Raw genomic sequence first — 15400 nt, 5'->3', positions numbered from 1 at the left:
AAAATGATTTTGCTGAAGCATACAAGTCTTACCAAAAGGTGTGTGAAAGTAATGGAAATAAAGAACCTATTTTGGATATGACAGCATTTAAAAGTTTGTATACAATCTATGCATTTGACCTGAGCGTGCAAAAGGAAACTATAAAGTCTAATCGAGTGGATACTTCCCTATACATTGAAAGAGGAGAGAGTGAAGAAGTTGATACATATTGTTTGCTTTTGGAAGAAACAGAATTGCAGATTAATACAGATAATGGTGTGATGATTAGTCTCACATAATTTTTTGTTAAATAAATGAGTGGCAAAGTACCAACTGGGGTATATGTTAATCAAATCAATCTTCATAAACTATCATCTTGTGTTCAAAATCAAAAGACTTGTACGATTAACGTTAATACAATTCAGAGAAAAGGAGCAGTAAGAATTGATGTTTTGCTCACAAGAGAACAGGTTAAAATCTTGAATGACACTGGCTCACTTAAAATTTAAATGACAAAACCAATGTTGAAAAAATATTCAATAAGAGAGACGAGTGGAGGATTTCTCCCATTTCTAATTCCTTTATTTGCTGGTTTAAGTGCGGTTGGAGCATTGACGGGTGGTATTTCAACAGCGGTGAAAACTGCCAACGAAAGGAAGGCTCAACTCCAGGCTCAAAAAGAATTGGAAAGACATAACAAAGAGTTGGACAAACAAATTAGTGGAAGTGGTGTAATTGTAGATTTTGCTGAAAAACTTGAAGGTCTGCCTGATAAAGCGAGATTGCTAGTTGGAGATATGCTTTCTTCTATAGCACAAGCAGGTGTAAAATTAACGAAAAGAGGTAATGGATTATATCTTTCTAATAAATAAATGAGCATTGATGAGTGGTTGGAAAAATTTGGAAAGAATACAACATCAAATTTACAACTTGACAAATATTGTAAGAAATTAAAAATTCATAATGTGGTTATTTGTATGAGAGATGAATTAACAAATGTGCCGAAACATACAAAGAATATTATTATGAACTTAGAAGATAATAATGGGAACGGTTCTCATTGGGTTTGTATTTTTAATAGTCAAGCCAAATGTTATTTTGATAGTTTTGGCCTTCCACCACCTGTTGAAGTTATAAAATTCTTACAGAATGGTGTTTATCAAACATTTCAAGTCCAAGAATTAAATTCCAAGTGTTGTGGTCAATTATGTCTATATGTGTTATTTCAACTCAACAAAAATAAAAATTTTTATGATATTATTTTTAATCTAATATAAATGACTTATGTTGGTAAAGATGGTTCTATCTTTGGTGTATCTCAAGAACTGGATATTGATTTATCAAATTATTACACAAAGGCACAGGCTGAACGACATAAATATAATATAACCAAAAATATTAACATGAAAAATGCTTTTAAATTAAAAAATTATCCAAGCCCGACTGACGCGAATGACTTGGTGAGATTAAGCGATTTATCACAATATATATCCTTAAATAAAACGGCTGTGTATTCCAAAGATACAGAAGTGTTGATATTATCTCCAGGTCATACAGAATTCACAGTTCGAATTAAAATAATTTTTTATAAAGAAGGGCGTATCGTTTGTATGAGAATAGAACAATGGGGGTATGATATGAATGATTTAGGGTATAATTGGTCATTTAAAATTAACCTCGAAGACCTGGAACAATTAAATCAGTCTCGTAAGGAAGAATATTATCCACTTGGTATCGAGAATGAGTTTTGTGGGTCCACGATTAGTAAACAACAAATAAAAGAATTTAATAAGGGTAAATATAATAATGGTTTTGCCCTTGTTTATCTCATGAAAACAGAAAAAACAGGATTATATATAATAAGTAAGGAAATACAAAATGATTTAACTATGGGAAGATGGGGAGGTGTTTCGTGTCATAATATTATTCTAACATATATCTCTAATACATAAATGACAGCAAGAAGGCTTCAAGAAAATTATCATTTCTGTGTCCAAGCATACCTTCAAAAAAAGGGTATTCGGTATTTTAATAAATATGTTCTACAACATAAGAATGACGTATTTTCAATAAAAGATTGGCATTATGCTGATGTTGATAAACCGACAACTTTAGATTTAATTACAATGTTAAATAATGAAAAAATTATAAAGTTAAGAAAAGGTAAGGCTCTTTTAGAAATTCAAAAGAAATTTTATTGGTTTCCTGTTGTAAAAAATTATTTTCGATGCAGGAATAACAAGAAATCCTGATGAATATATGTATAATGTTCTATGGGGTGTAAGCGATTCAAGGATAGTAAGGGATGAGGAAGGAGTTGAAGAAGAGAGTGAAGAGGAGGAAAAGGAGAAGAGAGAGAGGGAGGAGAGGGAGAAGAAAGAGAAGGATGAAAAGGAGAAGAGAGAGAAGAGAGAGAGGGAGGAAGGAGAGAAGAGAGAGAGGGAGGAAAGAGAGAAGAGAGAGGGAGGAGAGGGAGGAAAGAGCGAGACAAGATAAATATCAAAATATGGAAACCAGTGAGATTCAAAAAAGATTGGTGGTATTACAGAAAATAACTCAACCCACCGAGGAGGAAAACAAAGAATTGACAATTCTATTTGCAATATTTTCTTCAAGACTATTGACATCGTCAAGCTATTCATTTTAATTCAAGTTTTTTCTTAAATAAATGGAGGAGAGAGTGAAGGCATTTCTTTGGATTCTTTATGTTTTAAAAATTAAGATTCAAATGTGCATGTTGGAAACTAAAAAGGTTTTTGCACTCTGCAGGACTTTTTCACATAAATAAATGAGTTATTGTCTCAAATGTAAAAAGAAAACTAATACTAAAAATATTTCATATATTAAAAGTAAAAATAACAGGGTTATACAAAAAGGTATATGTTCGGTGTGTGGTTCAAAAAAAATCAATTTATCTCCAAACACAAACTCGGAGGAGATATACAAAAGTTTTTATCAGGAAGTAAATTTACAACTACTGGAATACCAGGGGAATTACATCTTCCAGGGTATTCTTTCTGTGGTCCAGGTACAAACTTGGATAAAAGATTAGATGAGGCAGACAATCCTAAATCCTGGAGTCAGCCTATCAATAGAGTTGATGAAGTGTGCATGAGACACGATATTGATTATGGGAATACCACAACGTTGGAAGAAAAGCATGAAGCCGATAGAGAAATGTTGTATAATTTGTCTCTGATACAAAATCCAACCTTGAGAGAAAAAGTTGATCGGTTCATTGTGAAGAAGATGATCAGTGCTAAATTGAAACTTGGGCTTGGAAATTCAAAAAACTTATAGGCTCTAATGATGCCATTAAGACTGAAGAGCAATTAGCTGATGAATTACATAAACCAATATTCACAAAGTTTCAGAGAAGGAAAGTTTATTCCAAGGAAGTAGATTATATCTGGTCTGCTGATTTGATTGAACTCAATAATGATAAGGGGTACAAGTATGCTTTAACTGTTATTGATTTGAGGAGTAGATATGCGTGGGTTGTCCCTTTAAAAAACAAAACAGGTAATACTCTTATGTTAGCTTTTCAACAGATATTTAATAAAAGTAAGAGAAAACCTAAAAAATTGTGGACTGATGAGGGTAGAGAGTTTTATAACAAGACATTTATGAATTTTCTAAAAAATAACAGTATTACATTATACAGTACCTTTAATGAAGGGAAGGCAGTTGTTGTTGAACGTTTTAATCGTACCTTAAAAGAGAGACTATATAAAAAATTCACACAACTCGGTTCACAACAATGGTCATCTTTTATTCAGGATATTGTGGATAAGTATAATGACACGATTCACACGTCAACAAATATGAAACCATCAGAAACATTTACAAAATTAAAATATGAAAAAGAGATTAATGTCAGAAAACCTAAGTTCAAAGTTGGTGATATCGTAAGAATATATAGGTGGAAATCTCATTTTGAAAAAGGTTTTACTGAACGATGGACGAAAGAACTTTTTAAAATTGTTGATGTAATAGATACGGTTCCTTGGACTTATAAAATATATGATTTGGAAGGGGAAGAGATTTTAGGTTCATTTTATTCACAGGAATTACAAAAGACAAAGATAAATTGAAATTTTTTGACTCCGCCCCTTTTTAACTCCACCCACACAAACCCCGCCCACACAAGCCCCACCCACACAAACCCCACACAAACCCCTCACAAGCTCCAATAAATTGAAATTTTTTGACTCCGCCCCTTTTTGACTCCACCCACACAAGCCCCGCCCACACAAGCCCCACACAAACCCCACCACACACAAACCCCTCACAAGCTCCAATAAATTGAAATTTTTTGACTCCGCCCCTTTTTGACTCCGCCCACACAAGCCCCACCCACACAAGCTCCACACAAACCCCACACACACAAAAACTCCACCCCACACAAGCTCCACACAAGCTCCACACACACAAGCTCCACCCATATTCATCATATTCACATGATTAGTGATTAGTTAATTAGTTCCCCACACACAACATGTTTATTTAATTAAAAAATTATCCACCCATCCACACAAGCTCCACTCATCCACACAAGCTCCACTCATCCACCCATCCACCCATCTCTCCACCAATCCATTTATCCACACAAACCTCATCCACATAAGCCTCATCCACATTCACCCCTCCCACATAAGCTCCACCCACTTAAACCCCTGCCCACATAAACCCTGCCCACACAAGCTCCACCCACATAAACCCCTGCCCACATAAACCCTGCCCACATAAGCCCCTCCCACATAAGCCCTGTCTACACAAGCTCCACACAAAAACTCCACACACATAAACCCTGTCCACAGAAACCCCTCCCACACAAGCTCCACCCACATAAACCCCACCCACACACACCCCGCCCACACAGGCCCCACCGGGGCCCCGCCCACACAAGCCCCTCCCCCACACGCCCCACCCACACACACCCCTCCCACCGAAGCCCCGCCCACACAAGCCCCGCCCACACAAGCCCCACCTCCCTCATCCCCCTGTGCGCCCCCACCTTTGACCCACCACCTCCCTCATCCCACCCCCACCCTTCCCCACACACACACATGGGGAGGGGAGGGATGGGATGAGGGGGTGATGGGTCATTGGGGGAGCGCACCTACCCCCCCACCCCCCCACCCCCCAACCCCTCCCTCTCGTTCATGTCTTGATCCTCTTCTTGTAATTCAGAATCAAGTAATTGTATACAAAACAAATATAATTTATTAATATTGAAAATATTAAATATTCATTTGCGAGAATGTATAATCTTTCCCAGCAATCTTCTCCAGATGTCTTGTGATTTCGAAACTCAGACACCATATTCTGTTTTGAAACAAAAAGTGGATAATAATTAGGTTTTATAAAGATAATTACATGGTAATATGAGTAAGCTTGTTGTTGGTTCTAAGTTCAAGCCTCGTTGACCACTGAATTAACACACCAGCCTCGTTGACCACTGAATTAACACACCAGGAGGCCGACTCAGCCTGTCATCCTTTCAAGGTCAATAAAATGAATTCCAGTGTACTGACAAAACCGCGTCCAAACTAATGATGCAACCAACATTAGACGACATTCTAAAGAGAGAGTGATATTAATAATAATTCAGAAACATTTACCTCCAGAAAATCATGTGTTGTACAAGATTGCTTCAACAGCTGATGTTGTGTGATAGTGCTGAAAAAAAAAATAATAAGTCAAGGGTATAGATGAAGAGACAGACAGAGAGATACAAACAGACAGGGAAAGCAAGCACACACACACACACACACACACACACACACACACACACACACACACACACACACACACACACACACACACACACACACACACACACACACACACACACACACACACACACACACACACACGCACACATACGCACACATAGACACACATAGACACACACACACGTGTCTCACCATTGGTTTAATTCCTTCGAGATCAGAGGACGTGATAAGACTTCGTGCCACTCATTGTAAATGTCTTTCAATTCTCTTCTAAAATCATTGATCTCTTCAATAAGAGTATTAATTTCATGAACCACGTCGTGATACGTAAACTCAATTTCTTCCAATGCCCTGTCAGGGAAAAAATATATATCTGAATTATCATGATTTAATTAATAATCATTTGCTTCATCGTTCAAAGAGAAAACCATACACAAACTTACCAACTCTGTAGTAAGCTTTTGTCTTCATCGGAAGAAAGATCGCCCATGTCTCAGTTGTAAAAATGAAAATCCCGTCTGGCAGAAACTTTGTCTGGTGAATCACTTATAAGGCAACGACGAGGAAATTCCCTAAGCATTGGGTGCGGCCACAGGAAATGACAGCTTGGAAAATAACTGGGCGATTGTATGAATCATTTACAAAACATACTTAAAATGGTTTTGATTCAAATGTTTTCAGTTCGTGTTCTGAGATAAAATATAAACACGAGACCTTGTCTCACAGAATAGTTCCTATTTTTTCACAGCATGACTGTCTAAAACCACACAGCACAACCGTGTCAAAAAACACTTCCTCATTTTCACGGCATGAACTGAAAACATTTGAAACAAAACTTTTTTTATGGCGTGGTTTATACACAAAAATGATTTGCAACTCGGGCGGTGGTCAGATGAGATCATTAAGAGAAGTTTATCATTTCGTAATGGCACAAAAGGGGTATCTTAAAAAATATAAAGATTCAAATGTTTTGTTTGTCAATATTTTAGATGGGGATTATTGTGCAAAGAAAATTAAACTATTGAAGGAATTTGAGAATGAACAAATCTTTATAGGTTCAATGAGTGAGCTGATCAACCTCCAGGTTAAAAGGGGAGACAAATAAATATACCTTGGGATAGCCTGGTTATATATATATACAAAGCCTGGTGTTGGCCTAGTGGTTAGGGTGGCGGCTTGGGATCCCAGTGTCCCGAGTTCGAATCCCGCTCAGCTGCTGAATTAACACCAGGGGGTTGACTCAGCCTGTCATCCATCCGAGGTCGGCGAAATGAGTACCAGTGTACTGGGCCGGTGTATACCCCGGTTAGAATAGGTGTACCATATCCCTGTGTTGTAAGAGGCGACCAGGAAGGGCATCTGACCATAAAACATTGCCTCACAAAAAGCCAACCCCCTGCACAGCAGGGAAAAACGGATAAAAAGGGGGTTTATTTTTAAGGAAAAAAAAAGGGAATCGCTGAAAATCCCCCATTCATTTACATGGGGAAAAGTGAGCTAGAACCAGTATATTCACCCTACTGATGTACATTGGACGAGATGGACATTTTATTTTCAAACACTTATGAAGCACGAAACAGACATCGTGTACCTTTGTGTTGCTCTCAGTTTCGGATTCGCTCTTCCTCTCTGTTGCACACCCACTGTCGCTGGGACTCGGGGGCTGCTATCGAAACAGCGCAACACACGTCGATTTACAAGCCCTCAAAATGGCCACCAGATAACCCCAATCATTCTTTCCTACACACGTTTCCTCATCAAATTCTTTTTGTACACCATTCTATCCATAGCTACATACTCCTCTCCTACAAGCGATATAAATGTTATGCTGTTGTGTTAATCAGCCAGGCATCAAGCAGTCCTTTCAAAAGGTTGGCCGACATGCAGATGGCTTAGGGGTGGGGGGGGAGAGGAGGTGGCATCTCCACATGTGCAAAACAGGGGGAGGGCAGTTGAAAATTCAGAGAATTAGAAGGCTAATGGTGGAAAAGGGGGATTGGGGAGGCAAATAAATAAGTAATGGTAGAGGAAGTTAGGAAGATATGAGAGTGGTGTATTCAGGCAACTCATCTCGCTCATTACCCCCACCATGGAAGATGGATGGAGGTTATGTTTTCACCCGTCTGTCTGTCTGTGAGCACGATATCTCAAAAGGTTGTTGATGGATCCAGATGAAACTTGGTGGACAGGTTGGGTACGTGGCAAGGACGAAATGATTCGATGTTGGTGAAGATCCGGATTTGGATACTGGAATTTTTTCGGTGATTCTTCACCATTGAGATGGGGTCAAAAACGATATGTCGTATGACAGCTCAAAAAAGTTATGGACGAGTTCTGACAAAACCAGGTGTATGAGTTGGGTTGGTGACAAGAACAAACCAATTTGATCTGGATGCAGATCCAGCCTATCAGTGGAAACAAAATGTAAACTGTTCAGCCTGGCAGAGGTGTGCGCTTCACCGAGTGCCGTTCGAGTATAAATGTGTGTTTGCTTTGCTCGTTCACGCCTCATGCTCTTGGAGAACATTCCATGAGGTTTGTAACTTTTGGAAGGCCAAAGGTAAACTTGCATTCAGGCCTGATTTCATTGAATTTGTGCCTTTATTAATAAACTCCGGTCTCTAGCCGGTAAAATACAGGGAGTAAAGTAAATCGCATCAATCCTCAAATATTCTCAATTTATTATCCAACTATAGGGGAAATGAACGAAAGGTTGCAATAGCTGCTTGTTGGACATCTGTAAAAGAGCGCCATGGAGGAAAGTTGAATTTGAGATGACCAAACTTAGCACGCCAAGGACAAGTTGTTGCATCACCTTCTGTCATGACAATGACGTCACACCCTGTGCACCTCCATGAGGGTGAGTTTGAATAACCTTTCGCCCACGGAGGAAGCACGATTAAGTCTTTGCTTGGCTTGAGTGCTTGGCGAGACCATATAACCCATGAGTAGTGCTGGTTTAGCGAAAGCTCGATGGGAGTTTTTAATTGGACAAAGCACAATGGCTACTCTAGCGACTGCATTTTATTAACATGAAGATCAAGTCTCCTGGAAGACCTGAGAACTCTTTCATCGCCTCGGATATAATCGCATCTATGCATAGCCCGGGTTGTAAGATTATTTTTTAACTTTGTGCCATTTCTGTGAAAACAAGGAATGGAATGTGCAAGATAATTTTTCGTTGCTGGGATGTAAACCTTGGTAAACACTAGATGCTTCAGAGTGAGTCATAAAAAGGTCATTCATTCACTCACCTGTCGCTCGCGGTGATCAGACAACTCCGACTCATTGGTGTCCATGCTATCTTCAGATTCCCATCCTGAAGGAAACGAACACGCATCGTGGACCTCGGAATGGCTTGTTTATTTATTATCCTCTTTCCAACTGAGCAAAACTCTTGGATTTGTTTGGGATGATGTACTTTGGATGCAAATGCTGCAATAATCATAGAAAGGTGAAGCCGTAACTGAGCAGAGTACGTACCTTGGAACGGGCTCAGAGGAGATGTGGGACTGTGAATCCCATGTGAGGAAAACGAGGACCTCAGGGAATCACCATTATAGCTCAACGGTGACATTGAAAGCAGGGGCAGCATTGGTCTGGAGGAATCGGAAAGAGATCGAGTTGGAACACGAGGACTCCCGCAGATCTCAACGCCACGCAGTATGGTCTTCGAGGAGGCCTGGGACACAATGACGCCATGGATGTTCTGTTCAGAATCAACCTCTGCAAATTTAAGACAATGCACTCACAATAGTTAAGTTCTGACAAATTAATTCCTGACCAGCTTGCTTTGACAACTCTCCAATGCTTCTCGCTCACAAGGTGAAAGGTCAAATGGCGTCAAGCTCATGCTCTTGCAGATGAGGTTGCAAGCATGTGAGTGAAAGAAAAGAGCCATTCCTCGAACACCTGCGAACATCGGTCAATTAAGATCAGTGTCCAGTACGGTCAAGTACAATTACAAAATGAGCGATGGGAGATGGGAGTAACCAGTCTTAAATCAAAATCACCAGATTATAACAAAATAGCTGTCCAGACATCAACAAATGCTTAGCATTATGCTTCGTTCACACCATGAAGCATTCCATTCACAAGGGCAAAACTATTTTGAGGTGCTCCAAACCAAAGGCAGAGCTCAGTGGTTCTACAAACTCATTTGTTGGCTCCAGGTGACAAGACTTCATCCCAACATTGAAGTACTTCCACTTGAGGGTTCATGTGGAAGGTTCAGAGCTTCGTTCGACAGAACACTGGAATTTGTGTCTGGTGTCGTGGATTTGGTATCGGCGAGGGTGCAGCGGGTGCAGGCAGCGGTGAGGTTGGACATAAGTGCCCGCTTGTAATGAAAAGAGATATTATATGATACAACAGACAATCTTGGAGTGCGTTTCACAGGAGAATAATCTGGGGTGGTTATATATATACGGGGATAAGCAGATAGGACAGTGCCAGGTAAATTTTGGTTACGTAACAAAAGAGGTGGTGTTAACAACACAGGAATTTAGTTCATCCCCATCTACAATATTGTGTGTGGTTTTGGTCACCATAGCTAAGGAAGGACAGAGATGCCCTCAACAGGGTCCAGCATAGGGCTACTCGATTGATTCCGGGCCTAGTTTGACTCAGCTATAAGGAGCGTTTGAAGGAGGAGTTAATGGAGTGAATGAATTTTTACTCAGAGGAGTTAATGAATGGAAATGGTCAACCTGGAAAGGTAGTGGCAGCAAAAACAATTGATATGTTTAAAAGTAGAATTACATCGGTACCTCGAAGCATTAGGAATATATGGTACAGGGATATTGGCAGGAATGGTCAGTAGCTCGAGCATGGATGAGCGAATGTGTACTCGTGCTGGAACTCGGTTGGAAAAAACGCAGTTCAGACCCAGCTCGGTAATTTTGGCAAAACCTTGCCGGGTTTTCTGGAACTCAGATAAGTTTGCGTTTTTTTATTTTTTATTTTTAAAGTTTATTCACTTTCACCATTGAAAGCTGACGAAAATTGGTGGAGAACCCGTTTTCTACTTCTACAACACGCGAGTCGTCAGCTACTTACATTGTGGATATTTGAGACTTGCAATCTAATTTTCCAACGGGGGTAGATAATACGCATGGTTATGCATGCTGAAGCGTGATGTGACGTGGGCTCCGTGAGCACCGTACAATTTACTTAAACAAATGCAATCACTCTCTCAAAACAGCATACAGGCGAGCAATTTACAGTTCTCTCAGATTTTACAAACACGAGTCTCTGTGGAAGTGAAAACAGTGAAAACGCAGGTTTTTAATAAGATGGAGCGAGCACTAAACACGTGACAATCTCTAACCATGTGAAACCCAGCAGACGTTGACATAAGGAGAAAAAATAACTTGCAGTGTAACCAGAACTAAAGAGAAACGGACATCAAAACACTTTTCAACCTAAGTTTACAAACCCTCAATCGTATGAAACCAATGAATCAATGTACGGAACCATTGAAAATGAGGAACTCTTGAAGCACTGTACAGAACCAAAGAAAATATGAATTTCAAAAAACAAGAAAACAAAACTTGAAAAAATATCTATATTTATTATTATTTTATAATTGTAAACATTCATCGTTATTACCCTCGCCAAAGGAGAGGGTATTGCATTTGGCTCCGTTTGTTTGTCTGTTTGTCCGCACAGAACTTTCGTGTCTTTCTCCGCAACCGCTTGTCGGATTGAGACGATATTTTCACCATTGGTGCGACTACTCGCGTAGAATGTTTGAATGACAACGATATCATAGGTCATGTGGCGTGGCAGCCATGTTGGAAAAATGGAAAAACTTTGGACCTCTGTATCTCTGAAACAGCACCAAGGAAAAAAATTGAAACTTGGCACATAGCAAGTACTCCTCATGGGGAATGAGTACGATTTTTTTTTAAATGACATCATAGGTGCCTTGGTTATGACGTCAGACTTGAATAGGTAGAACGCCACATCTGATCAGTGTGAAAATTTGGGGGGGGGGGGTCATCTTGGGATAAAATGGTCCACAGAAAAAAAAAAATCATTACATCATCGTTCACATGATTCAGCAGCCATATTCTTTTTAAAAAATAAAATAAAATAAAAAAAACTTCTCTGAAGTGGCTGAACAAATCGCGGCGAAACTTTATATGTATGACCGCCTGTCCATGAGGAACAAAAGTTTCACACATACATCATCGGTCACATGGTTGGCAGCCATATTGAATTTACGCTAAAACCTATAAAAACTACACCACTCAAAAGGGTCTGCAATCTCTGATTGCTCTTTTTCTTGTTTTCTTGAAATTTAAAAGTTCTGTAGTAGCAAACACTTGTGCAAAATATGACGAGAAAGCACACAAAAACATGTCAAATCAATACCGTAGTTAATCTCTGCATTTGATTAGTAAATTTATGGTCTCCTGGAGCATTGGACATTTTTATTCATTGCAGTCTCTGGCTTCGGCATCACTCTCTCCTCAAGCTGGTACGAGACTTTTGGCCGTATCAGCTTTCAATATTTCCTCATTAACGGCACGGACAGATGGTGCATCAAGCCTTGCTTTAACTGATCTAGCAGGTTTCGGAAAACATGAAAGTTTGTCTGCTTTTGAAATGGGCTTCAAATAACGAAGCACATTTTATGGTGAATTATCGACGCTGAAGTAAGGTACTGTAGTTACGAACCACATAGACCTACGCTCACGTGCTGGCCAAGTGCGTTGCTTGCTACTCAATACAGTGCACACATTCTTTGTGTGATCTGGTTCTGTGATCTTGCTAAAAGTGGCAAATATAGTCACGTGTTGTTAAATTTGTGAATCTCTGATGCAGCACGAATATTGATGTGAAAAATGGCCGCTGCTACAGTACTTTATTTCATGCAATAGGAAAATATCCAAATTATTTTCCGAGTTGACAGCCAAACCAGGCTTGACCTGGACTCGGTTTGGAAGGGCAACTCGCAGAGTTTGAGTTCGGGAACTTGGTTCGGGTACAGCACCATTGTGTACACGTGTGCCGATTGCGATATCTTCGAGAGGGTCTTCTCGAGGGATAGCATGTGGTTGATGTCGTACATTCTTTACCCGAAACCCTCCTCCACCCATTTTTTTTTCCTCATCCCACTCCTTCCTCAATTCCCCCAAGTGAAGTTAAGTCGTTAACTTTGTCGGATTTAATCTGGTGTTAGTGTAGCACAGTAATCCAATGGATAAGGAGTCAGAATGGGATGAATTGTGTACTTTATGGCAAAAGCATGAAACTTGGCACAAGGGTAGAGCTTGCCAGAATATGCAAATTTTGATATAGTACCATCCCATATAAGGTATGTGGTGACCGTGGTAGCCATTTTTCAAAATGGCAGACGTTTTCTTGTGTGTAGTTCCATATCTCAAAAACGAAGTGGTCTAAAACGTTTATCTTGGGATCTACTTCTAGGTTTGCTGAGGTGTACAACCCAAAAATTGTTCAATGTTCAATGCACCAAACCACCACATGCACCTGTTATGAAATACGGTCACTTTCACTATATCTTTTCAAGGTATTTTAAGCAGCTAATGAACACGAGAGTTGCCACACTCATGTTGCCACATGTCTCACACGGTCATAAACCTTTGCTTCCTCAACGACAAATATGTCCTCCACAAGCAGAAGAAGTTAAAATGGTTATTTTGTCGTTTTCAGGACACGATGCCATCGAAAGTGAAGATTATTAGTCCGATGACCACAACAACCGTAGTTGTATGAACAGATTGGGAAAATGCATTATTTTCCAAGAGGACAAGAATGACAAGTTATGTTGTCCAGCTGTTACAAAATGTGGTGCCGTAGGTGTAGGAGAACCAGTCTTGCGGAGGATATTGTTGCTTTTAACACTGCTGGATGCCTCCCAAAACGATTGACATTTTGAGACTAAATGATGGGGATGGCAAGGAGGCCGCACTGCGACGACATTCCGCCGAATTCCACACTGCTTGCAGGCTTCTGCACAGAAAAACCAGACTTCAACGAGCTGTGAAGAGGAAGAACATGGACCATATTCGGCTGGTAAATGTGTCAAAAAGCAAGCAAGGGCTCAACGACTTCCTCGATAACAGAACATTATCCAAAACTCAATGTGCTTGTTTTGTGAAAAACCTGCAAGTTCATTCAAACCATTGCATGAGGCAATGGCAAAAATTATTGATGAGTCAAACGATGTGCTACTCTTAGCAAAAGTCTCCTCGGAAACCTCGTCGCGAGCGAAGCAAAGTATCACGTGAAGTGCTTAGTCAGCCTGTACAATGCTGCAGCCAAAACAAAAACGACAATGCTGGAGGTTTGACAACAGAAGCCCATTATGCAAGAGCATTCACAGGGCTTGGGGCATTCATATAAGACACACTTGCTACGAGAGAGGAGCAAAAAAAAAAAAAATATATCTCCCCCGTGTTTAAGCTTTCAGATCGTCCTCCGCACCAATCTCAACAAACCATTTCTGTATGGACCTTGATTTGTGCACGGGTGGGGGGGGGGAAGGGGGGATTGTCATGCTGACACAGAAAAGGACCTTCCCTAAACTGTTGGTTCGAAAATCAGCATTTGTAATGTATTATACACTCAATAAGTGAGTTTAAGTACACAGTGTTCACTAACCTGACTTAGGCTTTCAATTTCCTCTTCAATGCAGCAACAGCAGCACTTGTTTCTTCCCCTCAGGCCCAGTTGAAAATGAAAGTATATGATACTTCAAAGCAATTGATGGTCGTTCCCTGTGTTCCCTGTCATGGCTAGGTTAGAATGATTGTATAATACATTACAAATGCTGATTTTCGAACCTATATGCCATACGTAATGTACATTATTGCTCATATCTCAGAAACTATTGGAGTGCCCATCACAAAATTTATGTGGAAGCTTCTTGACATCATAAGGTACCTCTGGGATGAATTTGATGAAATTTGAAGGATACATTTTTTGGGGATTCACGATTGAAGTTTATATTTTGTGATAACTTTTTTGTGGTTGGAGGTAGGAAAATGTTGCCCAGACAAATTCATAGGGCATGAAAATACCTTTAAAATGACACCAAAACCAGCTCTCTCGGTTTTATAGTTTTAGAGATATGGCCATTTGAATTCGCGACGTCGTGCTAATTAGTCCAAAGTTCGTGAGTCTGTATCTCACTAATTAAGAGGCTGTTAGCAAAAATATTTGAGTTCTTGCCGTTTTTCATGAGTCCCAATTGGTTCCCAAAGTTTTACAAAAATCTGAGAGATGACGGCAGATTCTTTGATGATTTCACATGAAATGACCCAAAATTTAGAGTTGACATGATGCATTCGGGCAGGTAGCGTTCTCCTGGCATCCACCAAACCCAGATTCGTCCATCAGACTGCCAGATGGTGAAGTTCATCACTTCATCACTCCAGAGAACGCGTTTCCACTGCTCCAGAGTCTAATGGCGGTGAGCTTGACCACTCTAGCCGACACTTGACATTGCGCATTTTGATCTTAGGCTTGTGTGCGGCTGCTCGGACATGGAAACCCATTTCATGAAGCTCTCGACGAACAGTGATCGTGCTGACGTTGCTTCCAGAGTCAGTTTGGAACTCGGTAGTGTTGCAACAGATGAGACGATTTTTCCGCGCTACGCGCTTCAGCACTCGGCGGTCTCGTTCTGTGAGCTTGTGTGGCCGACCACT

General features: G+C 40.1%; 1 protein-coding gene and 1 long non-coding RNA gene across 9 annotated transcripts in view; both read right to left on the bottom strand.

Moving 5' to 3' along the window:
• Positions 1–15400, bottom strand: part of EEF2K (eukaryotic elongation factor 2 kinase) — a 49608-nt gene that overhangs the window by 15443 nt on the left and 18765 nt on the right. For 5 of the 8 annotated variants that reach the window (XM_085862255.1, XM_085862258.1, XM_085862261.1 and 2 more), the window contains 4 exons: positions 9502–9629; positions 9201–9399; positions 8972–9036; positions 7309–7383 (listed from right to left, as the gene is read on the bottom strand). In XM_085862255.1, coding sequence (XP_085718381.1) covers positions 7309–7383; positions 8972–9036; positions 9201–9399; positions 9502–9629 — 467 coding nt within the window. The remainder of the gene's footprint in view (positions 1–7308; positions 7384–8971; positions 9037–9200; positions 9400–9501; positions 9630–15400) is intronic. The other 3 variants (XM_085862256.1, XM_085862259.1, XM_085862260.1) reach the window with 2 other exon arrangements.
• On the bottom strand, positions 5117–7302 carry LOC147010116 (uncharacterized). Its single transcript, XR_015052913.1, has 3 exons — positions 5910–7302; positions 5604–5661; positions 5117–5307 (listed from the first exon to the last, which is right to left on the bottom strand). It is a non-coding gene; the product is annotated as an uncharacterized LOC147010116 (long non-coding RNA).

Source organism: Eptatretus burgeri, chromosome 17, assembly GCF_056783735.1.
Source record: "Eptatretus burgeri isolate ZD-2024b chromosome 17, Ebu_testis_v1, whole genome shotgun sequence".
Classification (NCBI taxonomy): domain Eukaryota; kingdom Metazoa; phylum Chordata; class Myxini; order Myxiniformes; family Myxinidae; genus Eptatretus; species Eptatretus burgeri.
Note: the sequence above shows the minus strand (reverse complement) of the source record. Positions and strands in the feature narration are given on the sequence as shown.